Here is a 14,150-nt window from a genome sequence, read left to right as displayed (position 1 = left end):
GATCCTCAGGTCCCAGCTCAGGAGTCTTTGAGGAAAACTCACAATTCTCAGAACTGGCAGAAGACCTAAAAACAAGCTGACTCATTTCAGACATGCCTCAATCTCCACCTCAGCCAGCCTGGTTAAGTTCTTAGGAAACAACCCAGAAAGCAATGCAAACCCCAAACCAGAAACCAGAGTTGCAGACAACCATCTTTGCAAATTTAGTTTCTAACCTGGCTTCCTTTCTTTTAGGAATGGAGCAGCTCTTTGGGAAGTTCTGTGAACCCTTTGGTTTGTCATGGCTGCTCCTGGGCAGTGATGGCACAGGAGGTGAGGGAATCACTTCTGAGGCGGCTTCCCTAAAAGAAAGGTCAGCCACAAGGTCACTCCCCATGGACCAGAGCTCAGGTATGGACCTGTCCATCAGCCTTTATCTAGCAGCACATTCCACATCCTATAAGTGGGTAACATAATGAAATTTCTGCCCAAAGTGTTAATTATTATTTTCTGTATCCACTTGTTATAAAAATACCCTTACTTTCAGGAGTTTGCCTACAAAGGTTCTGGGCTTACACCACACAATCATGCAATATTGCAAGGGATATTGAAATATATACATATTTGGAAATATGAATGTGTATGAGAAGGCAAGGAATTGATGGACATTTAATAACTGAGATACAGCATTCTGTTTTTTTCAACCCAAGGACCTTCAAACTCTCCACCAGCCAGGGAAGCTATGACTGCCCCACCCCTGGAAGTGTCCAAGGCTGGGTTGGAAAGGGGCTTGCAGCAACCTGGGGTAGAGGAATGGGATGAGCTTTAAGATCCCATTCTGGGATTCTTTACAAACCCTGATCTCCTGCCTGTGATGGGTTTTGTGTCAGGCCCACCAGAATAAAGAACCCAGATCTCTTTTCCCAGCTCCCTCATTGCACTGGAGGCACAAATTGCATTTTACTTTCTGCAGGCTGGGGAGCTGCAAACAGCTCTGGTGCCTTTGGGGTAGGCGGGGAAAAGAAGTGTGGCTGATTCTAAATAAAAGTTACTGTCAGATCAACCTTGATAGCAGATAATGGCAGTGATCACATGGGAATAAAGACTCAGGCTCTGGTTTAATCATCGCTCCCTATCAGCTGCACTGATGCAGTTCTGCATGACTAAGTCAAATAAATGTTAGGTAACTGAAATTATCTCCTTGCTTTGCACTCCCCCCTCCAGTACCCACAGTTTGTTTCAGGGACTTTGAAATAGGGAAATCTGTGGAAATAGGGAAATCTTTACTCACAGATGTAAAGGACATCTGTGAGTGCTGATAACAAACAGGACAGGGTTTTTGTGAGGAGGTAGCTGAAGTTAAGCTATGAAAGAGATTTCCAGAGGCAAGAAATAGTCCCAAGATCATAAAAATCACATGCGCCTTTGAAAATTTCTATCAAGGCTGTACCCAGCTGCCTAAATTGGCTTCCATTCACTTCACAGGGTCTCTCTAAGTGCTGGAGCACGTGATTTTCAATTCTACTCCCAACAACTTGGGAGGGGAAAGACCACCAATATTGAAAAAATGACTTTGACACATTACAGAAAGCCCTGTAACTAGTGGTGTGACATTTTCATTTTAAAAGATCCCCAAAATCTCATATCGAAACCAACAGGAAGCCTTGTGCAGGCAGCCCTGAGGTTTGGTTTGAAATCCTGATCCAGATCCAAGTTATGCTGCTTAGTTTATCCTAAAAGAAAGGATAAATGTGTAGGATCCTAATGTGTTCCAATAAAGCAGCATCCTTAATTTGTTCAGTATCTCAGGTAAATTAAAAATTAATTATTAATTGGACTTTCTCCACAGCTCTGGTTTCTTTTGCAATGTCCCTACCCCTCAGGAGCTGACTGCAAGCTCACACAGGTGATGTTCCTTAAATCCTTAACTCCCAGAAGGACAGAATTGCATCAGAACCTCCACTTTCAGCTCACCTCAGCTCACCTCATCTCATCTCTTACCTGGGCCAAGACAAGGTAGGAAACATGACCCCTTTGACACCCAGCAAAAGCTGAAGGAAGGAAGCAACATTGTTATTATTTTAATTTATTTGCTACATTTCAGACCCATTTGAACAGGTTTCACTTGGGAGTTTTCAGTGTTTGAGTTGGTAATTCTGCCTTTAGCCCCTACAGCAAGCACTACTCTTGTATTTAAACTGAATTTGATTTAAGTTTAGTTTTAATTTAGGGCATCCTGCCCAGATTTCTTTCCCCTCTGCTGACAAACTTGGCAGTGCTTTTACAGGGCCCAGAGAGCATTTCAGCCTCTCTTGCAAAGAGCCTTCACACAAAGCACTTTATTTCCCCCCAGAACAAATAAACAAGGAGTAAACATCCCTCCTCTCACACACACGAACATTTCCTTGTCATTCTCTTCCCATTTGTGCCATTTCTACTGCCCAAGTGGGACTCGAGCTTTATGAAAATGTTATAAAAAGGCAAAGCTGCATTTTTGCAATAGTTAGGACTGAAAAGAAAAAAATAAACCCAAGGTTTTTTGTGTGTTTGCATGCACAGCTTGTGGACAGTTCAGCTGTGTTTGAGGATCCCAACAGTAAAGGGACTGTGCTCTGTTCAAAATGCAGTGGAACCCCTGGAAGGGAGGAGAAGGCAGATTGGGGTGATTTGATTTCCCCCTTTTTCATCTTGAAGAATGCACTTTCTTGGGTTACACATTAAACTGTCAGGAGGCAAAATCAACACTTGGGATCCTACACGGAGCTGGAAACATTGCTCCACAGAGCATGCAGAGCTTCTCCCACAGATCTTCAAGCTGTTTCCCTTATCTAACCAAGCTATGTATAAATATTAACATATTATTCATGGGCAAATAATTCCATGCCACTCCTTGCTGCTGCTGCCTTAAAGAGTACTCTTGGTTTCAATGAAAATGACAGTCCCTTTGTGAGGCCTTCAATGCATTTTAGGTTAAAAGAATTTAAGAAAAAAATAAAAGAGAGAAAGGATAACTTAATTAAGTAAACCTCAAAAATGAAGAAGTGGCCTTTAACTGTTGGTTTTAATGTAGGGGAGCCACCACCACATAAAAACTACTGACTAAACTCTATAGTAATAGCAATTAGTCAACTCCCACTTGACTTGGGTGAGGTAGGGCTGGGATCCAAAGGATTTGTTCCCTGCTGTGTGCACGAATGGATCTTGTGAGCAGCCTCAAGCTCTGCCCAGGTTCTGCACAAGTCTTGGCCCAAACAAAGTCAGGCACAGAGTTTGAACCTGATCAGGATCTCCCTGCAGTGCTGGGGGGTCAGTTTGGCCAGGCTGGTTTTTGTTTTCCAGGACTGGTGGGACTGACCCCATCCATACAGGTGGATTTTTTCATTAAAATGTTCCTTGAGAATATCCCTTGTGCACAAGGAAAAGTGTGTTCCTCTAGAAGAGGATTCTTCTTGCAGAGGGCCAGACATGCCAGCAGTTGTGGACAAGAAGCCATTGCAAGTGGAACATGTGAAAACAGGAGCCTATTCATAAAAATAATGTATTTATATTTACTCCTTTAAAGCCTTTGCTCAGGAGCTTTTTTAAAGTTCAGCTGGATAGAAAATGCCCACTTCAAAACCAAACCAAAGACTTTAGCAGATGTGCCCTGGCGAAGAAAAAGGGTGCAGACACAGCAAGGAATTCAGAAAGGACAGACAGTCATATATGGACATGGGAAAGGAATCTCAAATAAATGTTTGTGGCTGGGAGCTGGAGTTTTTGTGTTACCTGTAATGAGCCTCTGGTTTTGGGGCCTGGCCTATTCCTCTCTTTTTTCCTGACTGCAGCTTTTGGTGCTTTTTGCACGACAGCAGACAGGGGAATCTCAGCAGCACCTCCAGCATCCAGGGGAGGGACACATCTCGTGAGGAGGACTGTCCCTAAAACTGAGAATTTGGATTTTATTTCTTAGCCATACTTGAACCTCATGAAATTCCAGGTTGCCAGGCTGGGACAGGGCAGTGTTTGTGTGTGTGTGCAGTCACACTGAGAGCAGCCTGACAGCAGCTCCTTGTATGCAAAGTCTGGACAGGGCTGAGCCTGCAGGTGCTGCCTCCTCACACCCGGGTGCTGAAAATCCTCCTCTCCATCCCTCAGGATATCAGCACATCCCACTGGGTGGCCACCCTAGTGACAGTTTTATCTCCAGCCTAATTAAAGGCATATTAATTTCAGGCTGTTAGCACATTTGGAAAGATTAGATCAGGCCTTATCCCAGTGATTGTGGTTCAGAGGAGGGCTCAGCCTCAGGAGGCTTTTGTGTCCCTCTGTGTCCCTTTCCTGTGCTCTGACAGCAATGCAGGAAAGAAGCTGGAGTGTCCTCATCAAGATGTTTTATTTTCTCTCAAGAAACTCCAAAACCAAACAAGGAACTGTACTCCAGACTATCACCTTCTGTCTCCCTTCACACACTGGACACTTGTAAACCATGCCAGGAGTTCCCATGTAAGAGCCATTAAGATTTCAAAGCCAAGCCTCTGAAAAGAGGAGGGAGAAGCAGAGCTGGGATTCCCTCTGGAGGGGTTTGTGAGGGGGGCTGAGGCCCTGCAGGGTGTCCTGTCCCATAAGGGTTTGTGAGGGGAGCTGAGGCCCTGCAGGCTGTCCCATAAGGGTTGGTGAGGGGGCTGAGGCCCTGCAGGGTGTCCTGTCCCATAAGGGTTTGTGAGGGGAGCTGAGGCCCTGCAGGCTGTCCTGTCCCATAAGGGTTTGTGAGGGGGCTGAGGCCCTGCAGGATGCCCCGTAAGGGTTTGTGAGGGGGGCTGAGGCCCTGCCCAGCAGGACGTGCCATGCCAGTGAAGCAGAGCTCGGCCGCTTCCCGTGCAGCTGTGAGTGCCCCGAGCAGCGCCGACCCCAGGGGAGCAGCCAGGGCCCCCCAGCTCACCACAAACACCCCCCGAGGCCCAGGCTGCCTCACATCTCACTGAGACACACAGGGGAAAACTGTCCTTTCCTGGGAGATTGCTCCCCTGCCCCAGCCTCAACACTGCCCTTTCTCTCTCTGCCAAGACCAGTACAGTTCATAAAGGAAATAACGAGGGAATCGTTATTTGCAGTGGATAATTTCAGTTCTTCTTCAGAGTAGCTCTGTCCTGTGCCCTAGATGGGCCACGGGAAGGCTACTCAGAGGTGTAAATCAGAAGCAGAGAGGTTTTGGAGTGCAGGAATGGCCTGCCCATGGCTCTCTGGGGAGGTCAGCTCCAGTTCAGAAGCGCCTACACAAATAACTGCCAGGAACTGGGAGAGTGTTTTAGAAGGATCACTCTGGACGTGCTGCTGCCTTGTATTTTTTCCTTAGGCAAGAGGTGCTGCCGTGGTAACAGAAAGGATTCTGGCTTAACTAGAAGCGGTTGTGTGCTTTTTGCACCACTGAGCCTCTTGGAACACGCAGGTGAATTGGCTTGTGTCTATGAAGCATTCGGAATTTCCAACAAAACAACTTTTTATTGCGTGTGCGTGTTTTCTCATCTGCAGAGAATAGCTGTGGTACCCCACAAGGATTTCACTGAGCTGTGTATTTCACAGAGCTGACATTACTGCTGAAGACATTAACTTAGAAAGGCCTTGCTTTTTTCATGACTCACGCCAGAAACTATTTTCCTGTAGATTTGTTCTGAGTGATTAAGATAGGTTTGCTTGCATATAAATGCTGTTCTACACATATAGATATATATACATTACCCTCACCAAGAAAAGCTCCCACACTTTCCCTTGTTTATGCACATTATACATGAAATAGGTTCCAAGTTAAATGTCACAGCCCTTATTTACAAGGTAAGCAATGAAGATAACCCAATTTAAAACTCATCATTTTCAGTGCTGCCCATCTCACCCTTCATGGAGAACACTGGACAAGAGGAGTCGAGGCCACCACCCTGTCTGCTGTGAGCTTCCCAGCTTGTCCACCTGGGAATTGTAAAATTCCATGTACAGGTAGGAAATTGCATTTAATATTTCAGCCAGTGAGGTAGAAATGGGGGCAGCACCTCAGAAGCTGCTTCTCAACCACTCCCTGATTTTCAGCCCAGCCACAGTGGCACGTTGGGAGCTGTTGGAGCAGGCAGCAGGCTCCCTCAGAGCCCGAGCCCAGGCAGGGAACAGCGTGCTCTGGCCACGCTGCCTCCATCCTGCCTGTCCCAGCTCGCCCTGAACACCTTCCTGTCTGTCCCAAAATTCCCTTCTTGCTACTCAAAGGATGTAAAGGGAACGTGGAGCAAAGCACAGCACAATTCCTCAGTCTCTGAAGCCGTTAAAAATATTTTTGATAAAGGTACATATATGCACAGCTGAGCTCCATTGAACACCTTCTTGTTTCTCATGCTAATTTTATATTGTTCCTAAAGCAGAGCCTGATTTTTCTCTTTGTGAAAGGAGAATTTTAATCCTGGTCCTATTCATTAATCATATCAAAACCCTGATATTATTTTTCAGTAATTTTAAGATGCTAGTGTATTAGTAAAAGGTTAAGAAATGCAAAATAGCTGTAAAGGGTTTGGGTATTTTTTCTTGAAGTGTCTGGTTTCTTCACATTATTGCAGACTACATATATCTTTATTTCTCACTAAGAGCAGACATTGGCCCTGAACCTCTACAATTCCAAATACAAGCAAAGATAATGACTTTTTAAAAGTATAGAACAAATTGTTCCACAAAAAAATGAGCACAATCACAAAAAGAAGCATAAACTTCTCCTGCCTAGTGGTGGCTTCCAAGCCGTCAGACATTTTGTAAACCAGCAGTCGGATCCAGACCACGCAGAATTGGGACGGTCCTGCTTTTCCTGTTAATTTTTCCACTATGAGAGTGTCCAAAACTCTCAGAAATAAAGGATTACTGTCTAGGGGTTCAGAAAGTCATATTTTCATAGAACAGTTCTTTCTGACAGGTAACCCCAGCAAGAACACAAGTTGTTCCGTTAAATGCCGTGGCCCTAAGTTTAAAAATGTATCCCACATCCCAAGCCCAACCCTTTGTTTGTTTTCAGGAGTGTTTGCAGTGCTGCTGTGGCCCAGAGTTTAGATCAGTGGTTTAGCTGCCTACACCTCATTTAGAGGTTGTAAGCAAGAGACCCAGTTTGGTTTAGTGTTTAGCAAATTATCTTCACCCTTTTGCCACTAAATCACTGTACAAGCACAAGCAAACCACTCACATCTTCCTCTCCTTCCCCTTATTCAAATGTACCCAGACCATGACTTGTGATATGACTGTGAGGAGTGAAGATCAGCCCATGAACGTGGATAGAAAATTCTAGAAGCTCTGCTGAACCAAGGTCACAGCATGACTTGTGAGTATAGAGATGAGATTTGTGTATTATCAAAATCTTTCTGGATGAAAAAAACGTGGAATGGTGCCTGTGGTTTTCTATCCAAAACAGCCAGAAAGAAATCTTGTTCCCCAGAACAGAAATCTGCTCTGAGATCACCCTGATGTAATATGGACTTAGCAGGTCTGAGGCAGGTCCTTCAGCCTCTGGGCTTGCAAAATGTGCTGGGCCAAGAATTGAGAAAACAAAAAGGTTAATTAACTTCACCCCATTGCAAAATGTAGTAAGAATGTATTTCTGCATTAAAAAAAATGTATTTAACTTCCCCATCTGTGTTTCACTTGGTTCACATACTCAAGCCATTTTCTAGAGTTGTGAACAACAATTTTTAAATCAGAGTTCAGAGCCTTAAATAATCACAAACTATCAGAAACTTGGCTTTTTCAGAAAAACACAAACATACAGCAAGTCAACAGCACTAGCAAGTCAGTAATTGAGGCATCCTGCTTTTAGTGTAAATAGTATCCATAATTTTTTTTGCAGTGCTTTAGAGGTATTGAGGAGATATTTCCTCAAACGATGTTGGGATCATCTACAGGGGTTCCACATCTTTGTACTTCAGGCATCTCAACCAAAGCAGCCAAAAACTGGGTCAGGGCAACAGTCCAAAATTTTAGTGGTAAGCCTCCAAAATTCAAGACACTCAGGGAATGCATGTTGGGAAATAATATGAGAATGCTGAAAGAAAAAAAAAAGGCATATTTAATTTGCATCCAGTATTAATATTTCAAAAATTGGTACTGTCAGTTTGGAATAGAAGCCAGTGTTTGAAGTGCCTGTGAAAGCCCAGGCAGTTGCCTCAGCCGCTGTCTGATGCCATCGGTTCCTGAGTTGCCACGAGGCAATGTGGATGGCTGGCTGCTCCAAATCCACAGGCACGGGGAGCTTTGGGATGCCGGCTTTCCAGGAGTCTCCCCGCTGGGTTACTCTGGATGCTGGAGTATGAGAATGTGGGCTGGCAAGAACCCGCGGGTCTGGGAGCTGCCGAGCTGCCCTGCAGGCTTCCCAAATTCGGGCTCGCCGCCGTCCCTTCTGATAGGATGGAGAAAACTGCATATCTCAGCTTGAAAACTCAGAATTCGGGAGCCAAGTCCCACAAAACTTTCACCCTGTTGCTCCTGGGCAGCTGCTGCAGGGAGATGAGATGCAGCTAGAGCTGATAAAAGAAACCAGCCTGGTTGGGGGCACCTGCAGAGTCACCAGGTGCTTCTGAGACTCCTTGCTCAGCACCATTTTGGGGTAGTTGAACAGAGAACTGCTGCTTTGAGGAGCTGAAGTTTATAATTATATGTTTTTTTTAGGACCTAGGCTGCCTTTCAGCATGCTTGAGACCGGGGAGTTGACAACCCAGTCTGCCCAGTGATGGAAAGTTAGAAACTGGAAATATACCTGGATGCCACCCTGAGTCAGCCCAAAGCGAAGCATCTTTACAAAACACCTAGATGTGAACAAACTGCCGTCCTCTGACAAAAATATTCCGTCTGAGAATTTCTGACCAGCTCCGGCGGTAAACACCTCCAGGGTGTCCTTTTTGTCTGATACAGGGCAAAAATTATTTGGGTACCTGTTGCTCGGGGTGGAAAGATGAGGGAATGGAATAGTAAATTAAAGGGGCTGGAACAAAAAGCAGCTGATTGTCTGAGCACGGCTGGGCAAGCTGAGTTCAGGTATATGTGTGGGAATGGACGAAATGCCCGTGGCAGGGGCTGCAGCCACGCTGTGGACCCTCTTGTCCCCTTCCCCTCACTGAGCGGGCATAACACTCGTGGGGCTTTGCGATTGTGTTTATTTTCCTGCCTGGTCTCGGTGGGGTTTGTCCGGGCACCTCTCCTTGTCCTGCTCCTTTTCTGCCCTCCCCGTGGGCCCCGCGGAGCGCGATCCCCCTCGGGGAGCCGGGGCCTCCGCAGGCGGCGATGCAGGCGCGGAGTTCCCGGTGGGCCGGCCGCCTCCCCGCCCTCCTTCCATCCTCCCTCCCTCTCTCCCTCCCTCCCTCGGCGGCGTGTTTGGGAGGGAAGGAGGGGGTGGAAGCCGGGCCGGGGCGGCCAGCAGGCAATTTGCATGAGAGACAGACTGGGAATGAGCTGGAGTGGGCGCCTCTCCGCGCACACAGAGCGGGGCAGCAGGGGGAGGAGGAGGGAGCTGCCGCCGCCGCCGCCGCCGGGGAGAGGCGGCGAACTCCGGGCAAAGTTTGGAGCCGCGGGCTCGCGGCGCTGAGGCAGCGGCGGGCGGGGAGCGGCCGGGCCGGGCCGGGCAGGGCCGCGCGGTGTGAGGCGGCGGCGGCGGGCAGAGCGCGGGGGGCGGCGGGCAGAGCGCGGAGCCGGCGGCGGGCGCTGCCGGCACAGCCAGCATGTCCTCCATCCTGCCCTTCACTCCTCCCATCGTCAAGCGGCTCTTGGGCTGGAAGAAAGGCGAGCAGAACGGGCAGGAGGAGAAATGGTGCGAGAAGGCGGTGAAGAGCCTGGTGAAGAAGCTGAAGAAGACGGGGCAGCTGGACGAGCTGGAGAAGGCGATCACCACGCAGAACATCAACACCAAGTGCATCACCATCCCCAGGTACCGGGGTGCGGAGGGCGCGGCTCCCGGGGCCCTGCGGGATGCGGGGGAGCAGCGGGACCCCGAGGGACCCGCAGGGATCCCCGAGCTTCGGCACGGCCGGGACAGGGCTCGTTCGGCGTCCCGGCCCTGCCGCGCTCGGTGCGGTGTTGGTCCTCTCTGCCTCCTCCTTATCTAGTTAAGAAAAACACCGTAACTGGCTACAGAATTGAATTACTCTCTACTAACGAGAGGAAAAAACGTAGTGGAGAAAATATGCCTCGAGCCGAGATCATGAAAAAGGAAAAAAAAGTTGGAAGCGCTGCGGATCAGTTGCACTCACTGAGGGTGCTCTCATTGTCAGAAGTTTCAGCGTGTTCTCAAGTGCTGTTGCATTACGATTTTCTTGCGATTAGTGCGTCAGGAAAACTGTTTTGTTTGGGTTGTTTGGCTTCTTCCTTATTACTCCTCTGAAGGGCTGTTTTAGAGCCCTGCTCTGCTGATGTTTTCGAGTTACTTTTTAAATCGGGAATGCAAATGGCAGAGCTGAAGGAGGTTGTTTGGAGTGCAAAAAACACCCCACACATGTGAGGGTGAATATAACTGATTTTTTCCTCCATTTTTTGAATGAACATAGATTTTATTTTTAGTCTCCATTTCGGACTCGTTCCATAGGACCATCATAAATCTTTAGGACGTGTATAAAACTCCCATCTAAGAATAATTTTCCAAGTAACTTTCAAATGGCTGCCCACAAGTGGTGTTTTATTGCTGCAGATTGTTGATTTCTGTGAGCTCAGCCAGATGACTGCTGGGTCTGTTCCTGATTGTTGTTTGAGAGTACTTTTTTTTTTTTTAAAGCAAAGGCCAAAGTTCATCCCAAATATTTGAATGCTGCATAATTGTGTGCTTCTGCGTGAGAAGATATCTGTGTGTGTGTGTGTATTCATGCTTCTCTCTGGCACAAACAAATGTATGCTTTCTTGGTTGTCAGAATGATTTAATATGCAGGAGCTGATACAAAGCAGCATCTGTTGCATGAAAAAGTGAAGCAAGTAGCTTAGAAATGTGGATGTTTGGAGCTCCTAAAATTTTCTTCCAACAACTGCAGTGGTTTTTTTAAAGGAAAAATTGAGCCTCCTTATCTTTTTTGGTGCTGAATGACTGTGGCTAAGTTTTGGCCAGTAATGCAAATGAGAGCTCTCAGCCTTTGTTAGAGTTGCTCCGGCTTCTACTTGAAGCAGAAATCAAAACCTGTAGAGCCACCACACAATACAAATGCCTTAAAACCTATATTTTTAAACTTCTTGGTAAGCAGCGTGCTTTCCACGTAGATAACTCCCAGTTTAAAGCACTTCCTTGAAATATTTACCATTTCAAAAGAAGAAAATTGCTGTAGCAGCCCTGCTGCTGTGACCTGGGTATTGTGTCTGGCTGATGCTGACCCGTTAGGGAGCAGAGCATGAAGGCCCCTGGAACTTCTGAGACTCCTAACGAGGTGGTTCAGATAAGAAAGGATTTGATATTTTATGATTTAAAGGAAGAAAATAATTGGGCCAAACACAATGCTTTATCAAAAAAAAAAAAAAGTTTGAAAATAAATAACAACAGAAACATATACTGCAAGTCATGAATACTCACCTTCAGAGATTGTCCTGGCTGTTCCTCCTCTGTTAAAGAAAATCTGTGCAGACATTAAAACATTTCATGTTCATTTATGACACTGAGCCGGGATCCTGCAGATCTTAAACCCCTGTATGGGGGAGGCATCAGCCTGTTTTGGTGGGAGCCCCTTGTACTTTGGTGTTTGTTTTTAAACACAACTTTATATCTGCTTTTTTATTGTTTAGAAATGACCGTGGTTGGGTTTTCTGTGCTGAGATGTTCACATCTGTGTGCCAGAGGTTGGGGAATGGTGTGGGAACATGAAACCATCTGAAGTCAGTGCAGAGCTGCAGCTCTGACCAGGCCTTGTGACTTTAAGAGCTGTGCCTTTTCCTCTGGGCTGCACTGCTTGTCCTAATGTATCTGTGAATCTGATTACTGTGTCATCTGAAATTAGCGTTTGCAAGACGATTTTAGCGTGGTTTTAGTTTGCCGTTTGTTTTTTTCATTTAATAATTTTAACGTATGTCATTTTACTATTTACTCAAATAATATGTTGGGGAGGGGGGAAAGGGGGAAAAGCATCATTAAGGATTAGCTCATGTTGTGCATTGTCTGTAATGCATCAGTAGACTGAATTACAGTGGAGCCATGCCAGTGATGACTCTGGCCCAGCAGGAGCAGGGTAAGTCCAAAATTAGCTATTGTATCCATGAGACAGAGCAAGTTTCACATGGAAAAGGGCTCCAGCTTTGCAGAAACATTGCTTGTGGGAATGAGGGCTACACAGCAAATTCCTGGACTGATCAGGTGGGATTGTTTGAAGAAAGGACAGGAAAAAAAATATTTGTTTTGTTGTAGGGCTGAGGAATTAGAATAACAAATATATTCCTGCTGTCATGTTTATCTGCTGGGATCTGGAAGCATGTACTACATGCTATCTCCTGACAGATTAGTAAACAGGGATTAGTTTATTTGCTTGTGTATTCGCTCAGCATGTATTACTTCTCCAAGTGCTCCATTTCTGAGGTGGTGTGGCAGACACCCCAGGTTTTCTGTTGGGAGAACCTGTGGCAGACAGCAAAAGGCTGGAGGAGCCTTCAAGGATTTCAGTGTGACTCTCCTGGCAAGAAGGATTTTTCCTTCTTGTTTTTACTGCTGGAAGAGGAAGTAATTTCCACCTGAAAAACTCTGGTCTTAGACCTTCTGATGGTTTCTGGTGCTGCTGCTGCACAGGAGGGCTCCTTTAGAGGATCTTCCTTCCCTCCTCCTCTGGGCACAGCTGCCAAAGCCCATCCTGCCCCAGCAGGACCTTTCTTTAAACCCCTGTGCCCTGAGCTGGTGGCCTTTGGTGTCAGAGCTGATCTAGGAAGTCGTGGGTCTCCCTGGCAGAAGGGTTTTTTATCCTGTATTGGGTGATAAAAGTTGAGAACACACATTCTTCTGCCCATTAAAATGCAGCCTTTGTCGCAGTTGCTTATCCTGAAAGCCCAGCATTCAGGATGGGCATTTTTATCACTTTTCAGCCCAGCCTGGGCACAAGTGTGCCATTAACACCTACCCAGCAAGGCAGCTGCGTGTTTGTGGCTTGTCTGCTTTGCTCTGTGAGCAGGCAATGATCTGCTCCAGCTGCTTGCAGGATTTTTGGTGGCTCTGTTCTCTTCTGAGACCCAAAAATGTGGCAAGAATGGTACCTACATCTGACATTCATACAGACCTGCAAAAGCCTGAGTTTCTAGCACTGTTCTGAGCAGAAGAGAGGCCGTTTTGTGCACCTGAGAAACCAGCAGCATTTGCCCTGGAAATGAAGTCTGATGAGTGTTCAGCTCAACATGTTTAGGGTCTGATCTGCAGAAACCAGACCATGTGACGGACACTTGGTAATTTCTACAAGCTGTGCAGTGTCTGTAGTCTTGCTTTATGAGATAGTAAATGCTTTGTTTCAAGAGCTTTAGTGGTGCTACACACACAAAGACATAAATCTCCTGACATTTTGTAATATATTTTCATATGCACATTTTTCTTTTGAACTCATTACTGTATTTATTTGTTTTGGTATCACCAGTGGTTTTAGGGGAGCCAGGATTCCTGTATGTAAGGAACACCTTTTAAGTGGTGGGTTGTTGGTTTGGTTTTTTGTTTGTTTGTTTTTAGTTTAGAAAACAGTTTTGAAGAGAGGTGGGTGTTATTTCTTGTGGAACTCATCTGATAAGGGCAGAATGTATCAATTAAAATGGAAACATGGCACATTTTCTTCTTAAAAGCCACCGAACAAGGTGTTCCTTAAATGAGTTACATTTTTGTGGGGAAAACCAGGGATAATAGACAAGGAACTTAATGAATAAGGATAATAAAGAAAGAACATAAATATCAGAAACATGTTGGGTGTGAGCACAGCTTCGGTTGTGTTGGGAGTTGACCACACAATATTTACAGGACTTGATCATGTTTTTAGGTTTGAGGTGATACCAGGAAAATAGGAAAACTGTGAGGATGTTAAGTGGCAGAGGCTGTCTGCAAGACCCTGAAGGATGTTGTGTTTTCACACCGTGGTCCTTGGCCTTGCTCCTTGTGGGTCCCTTGCAGCTGGGGATATTCTCTGATTGCACACTTCTTTTGGGGCTGCTGCCCATCGGATGCAGTAACCAGCAGAGGACCAGTCACAGCTCTCTGT

The 14,150-nt window shown here is 46.2% G+C and overlaps 1 protein-coding gene and 1 long non-coding RNA gene across 3 annotated transcripts in view; both read left to right on the top strand.

Annotated features, from left to right (window-relative positions):
- The first annotated feature begins 278 nt into the window (after positions 1–278).
- Positions 279–8,840, top strand: LOC115484175 (uncharacterized). The gene is made up of 5 exons (XR_003944908.2): positions 279–390; positions 1,829–1,995; positions 5,834–5,949; positions 7,202–7,300; positions 8,641–8,840. It is a non-coding gene; the product is annotated as an uncharacterized LOC115484175 (long non-coding RNA).
- Positions 8,841–9,625: 785 nt separating this feature from the next.
- SMAD3 (SMAD family member 3) overlaps positions 9,626–14,150 on the top strand; it is a 68,829-nt gene continuing 64,304 nt past the window's right edge. For both annotated transcript variants that reach the window (XM_018914014.3, XM_009090065.4), the window contains exon 1: positions 9,626–9,892. In XM_018914014.3, the coding sequence (XP_018769559.1) occupies positions 9,687–9,892 (206 nt within the window). In that variant the 5' untranslated portion in view covers positions 9,626–9,686. The remainder of the gene's footprint in view (positions 9,893–14,150) is intronic.

The sequence above is a fragment of the Serinus canaria genome, chromosome 10 (assembly GCF_022539315.1).
Source record: "Serinus canaria isolate serCan28SL12 chromosome 10, serCan2020, whole genome shotgun sequence".
In the NCBI taxonomy this organism is placed as follows: Eukaryota; Metazoa; Chordata; class Aves; order Passeriformes; family Fringillidae; genus Serinus; species Serinus canaria.
Note: the sequence above shows the minus strand (reverse complement) of the source record. Positions and strands in the feature narration are given on the sequence as shown.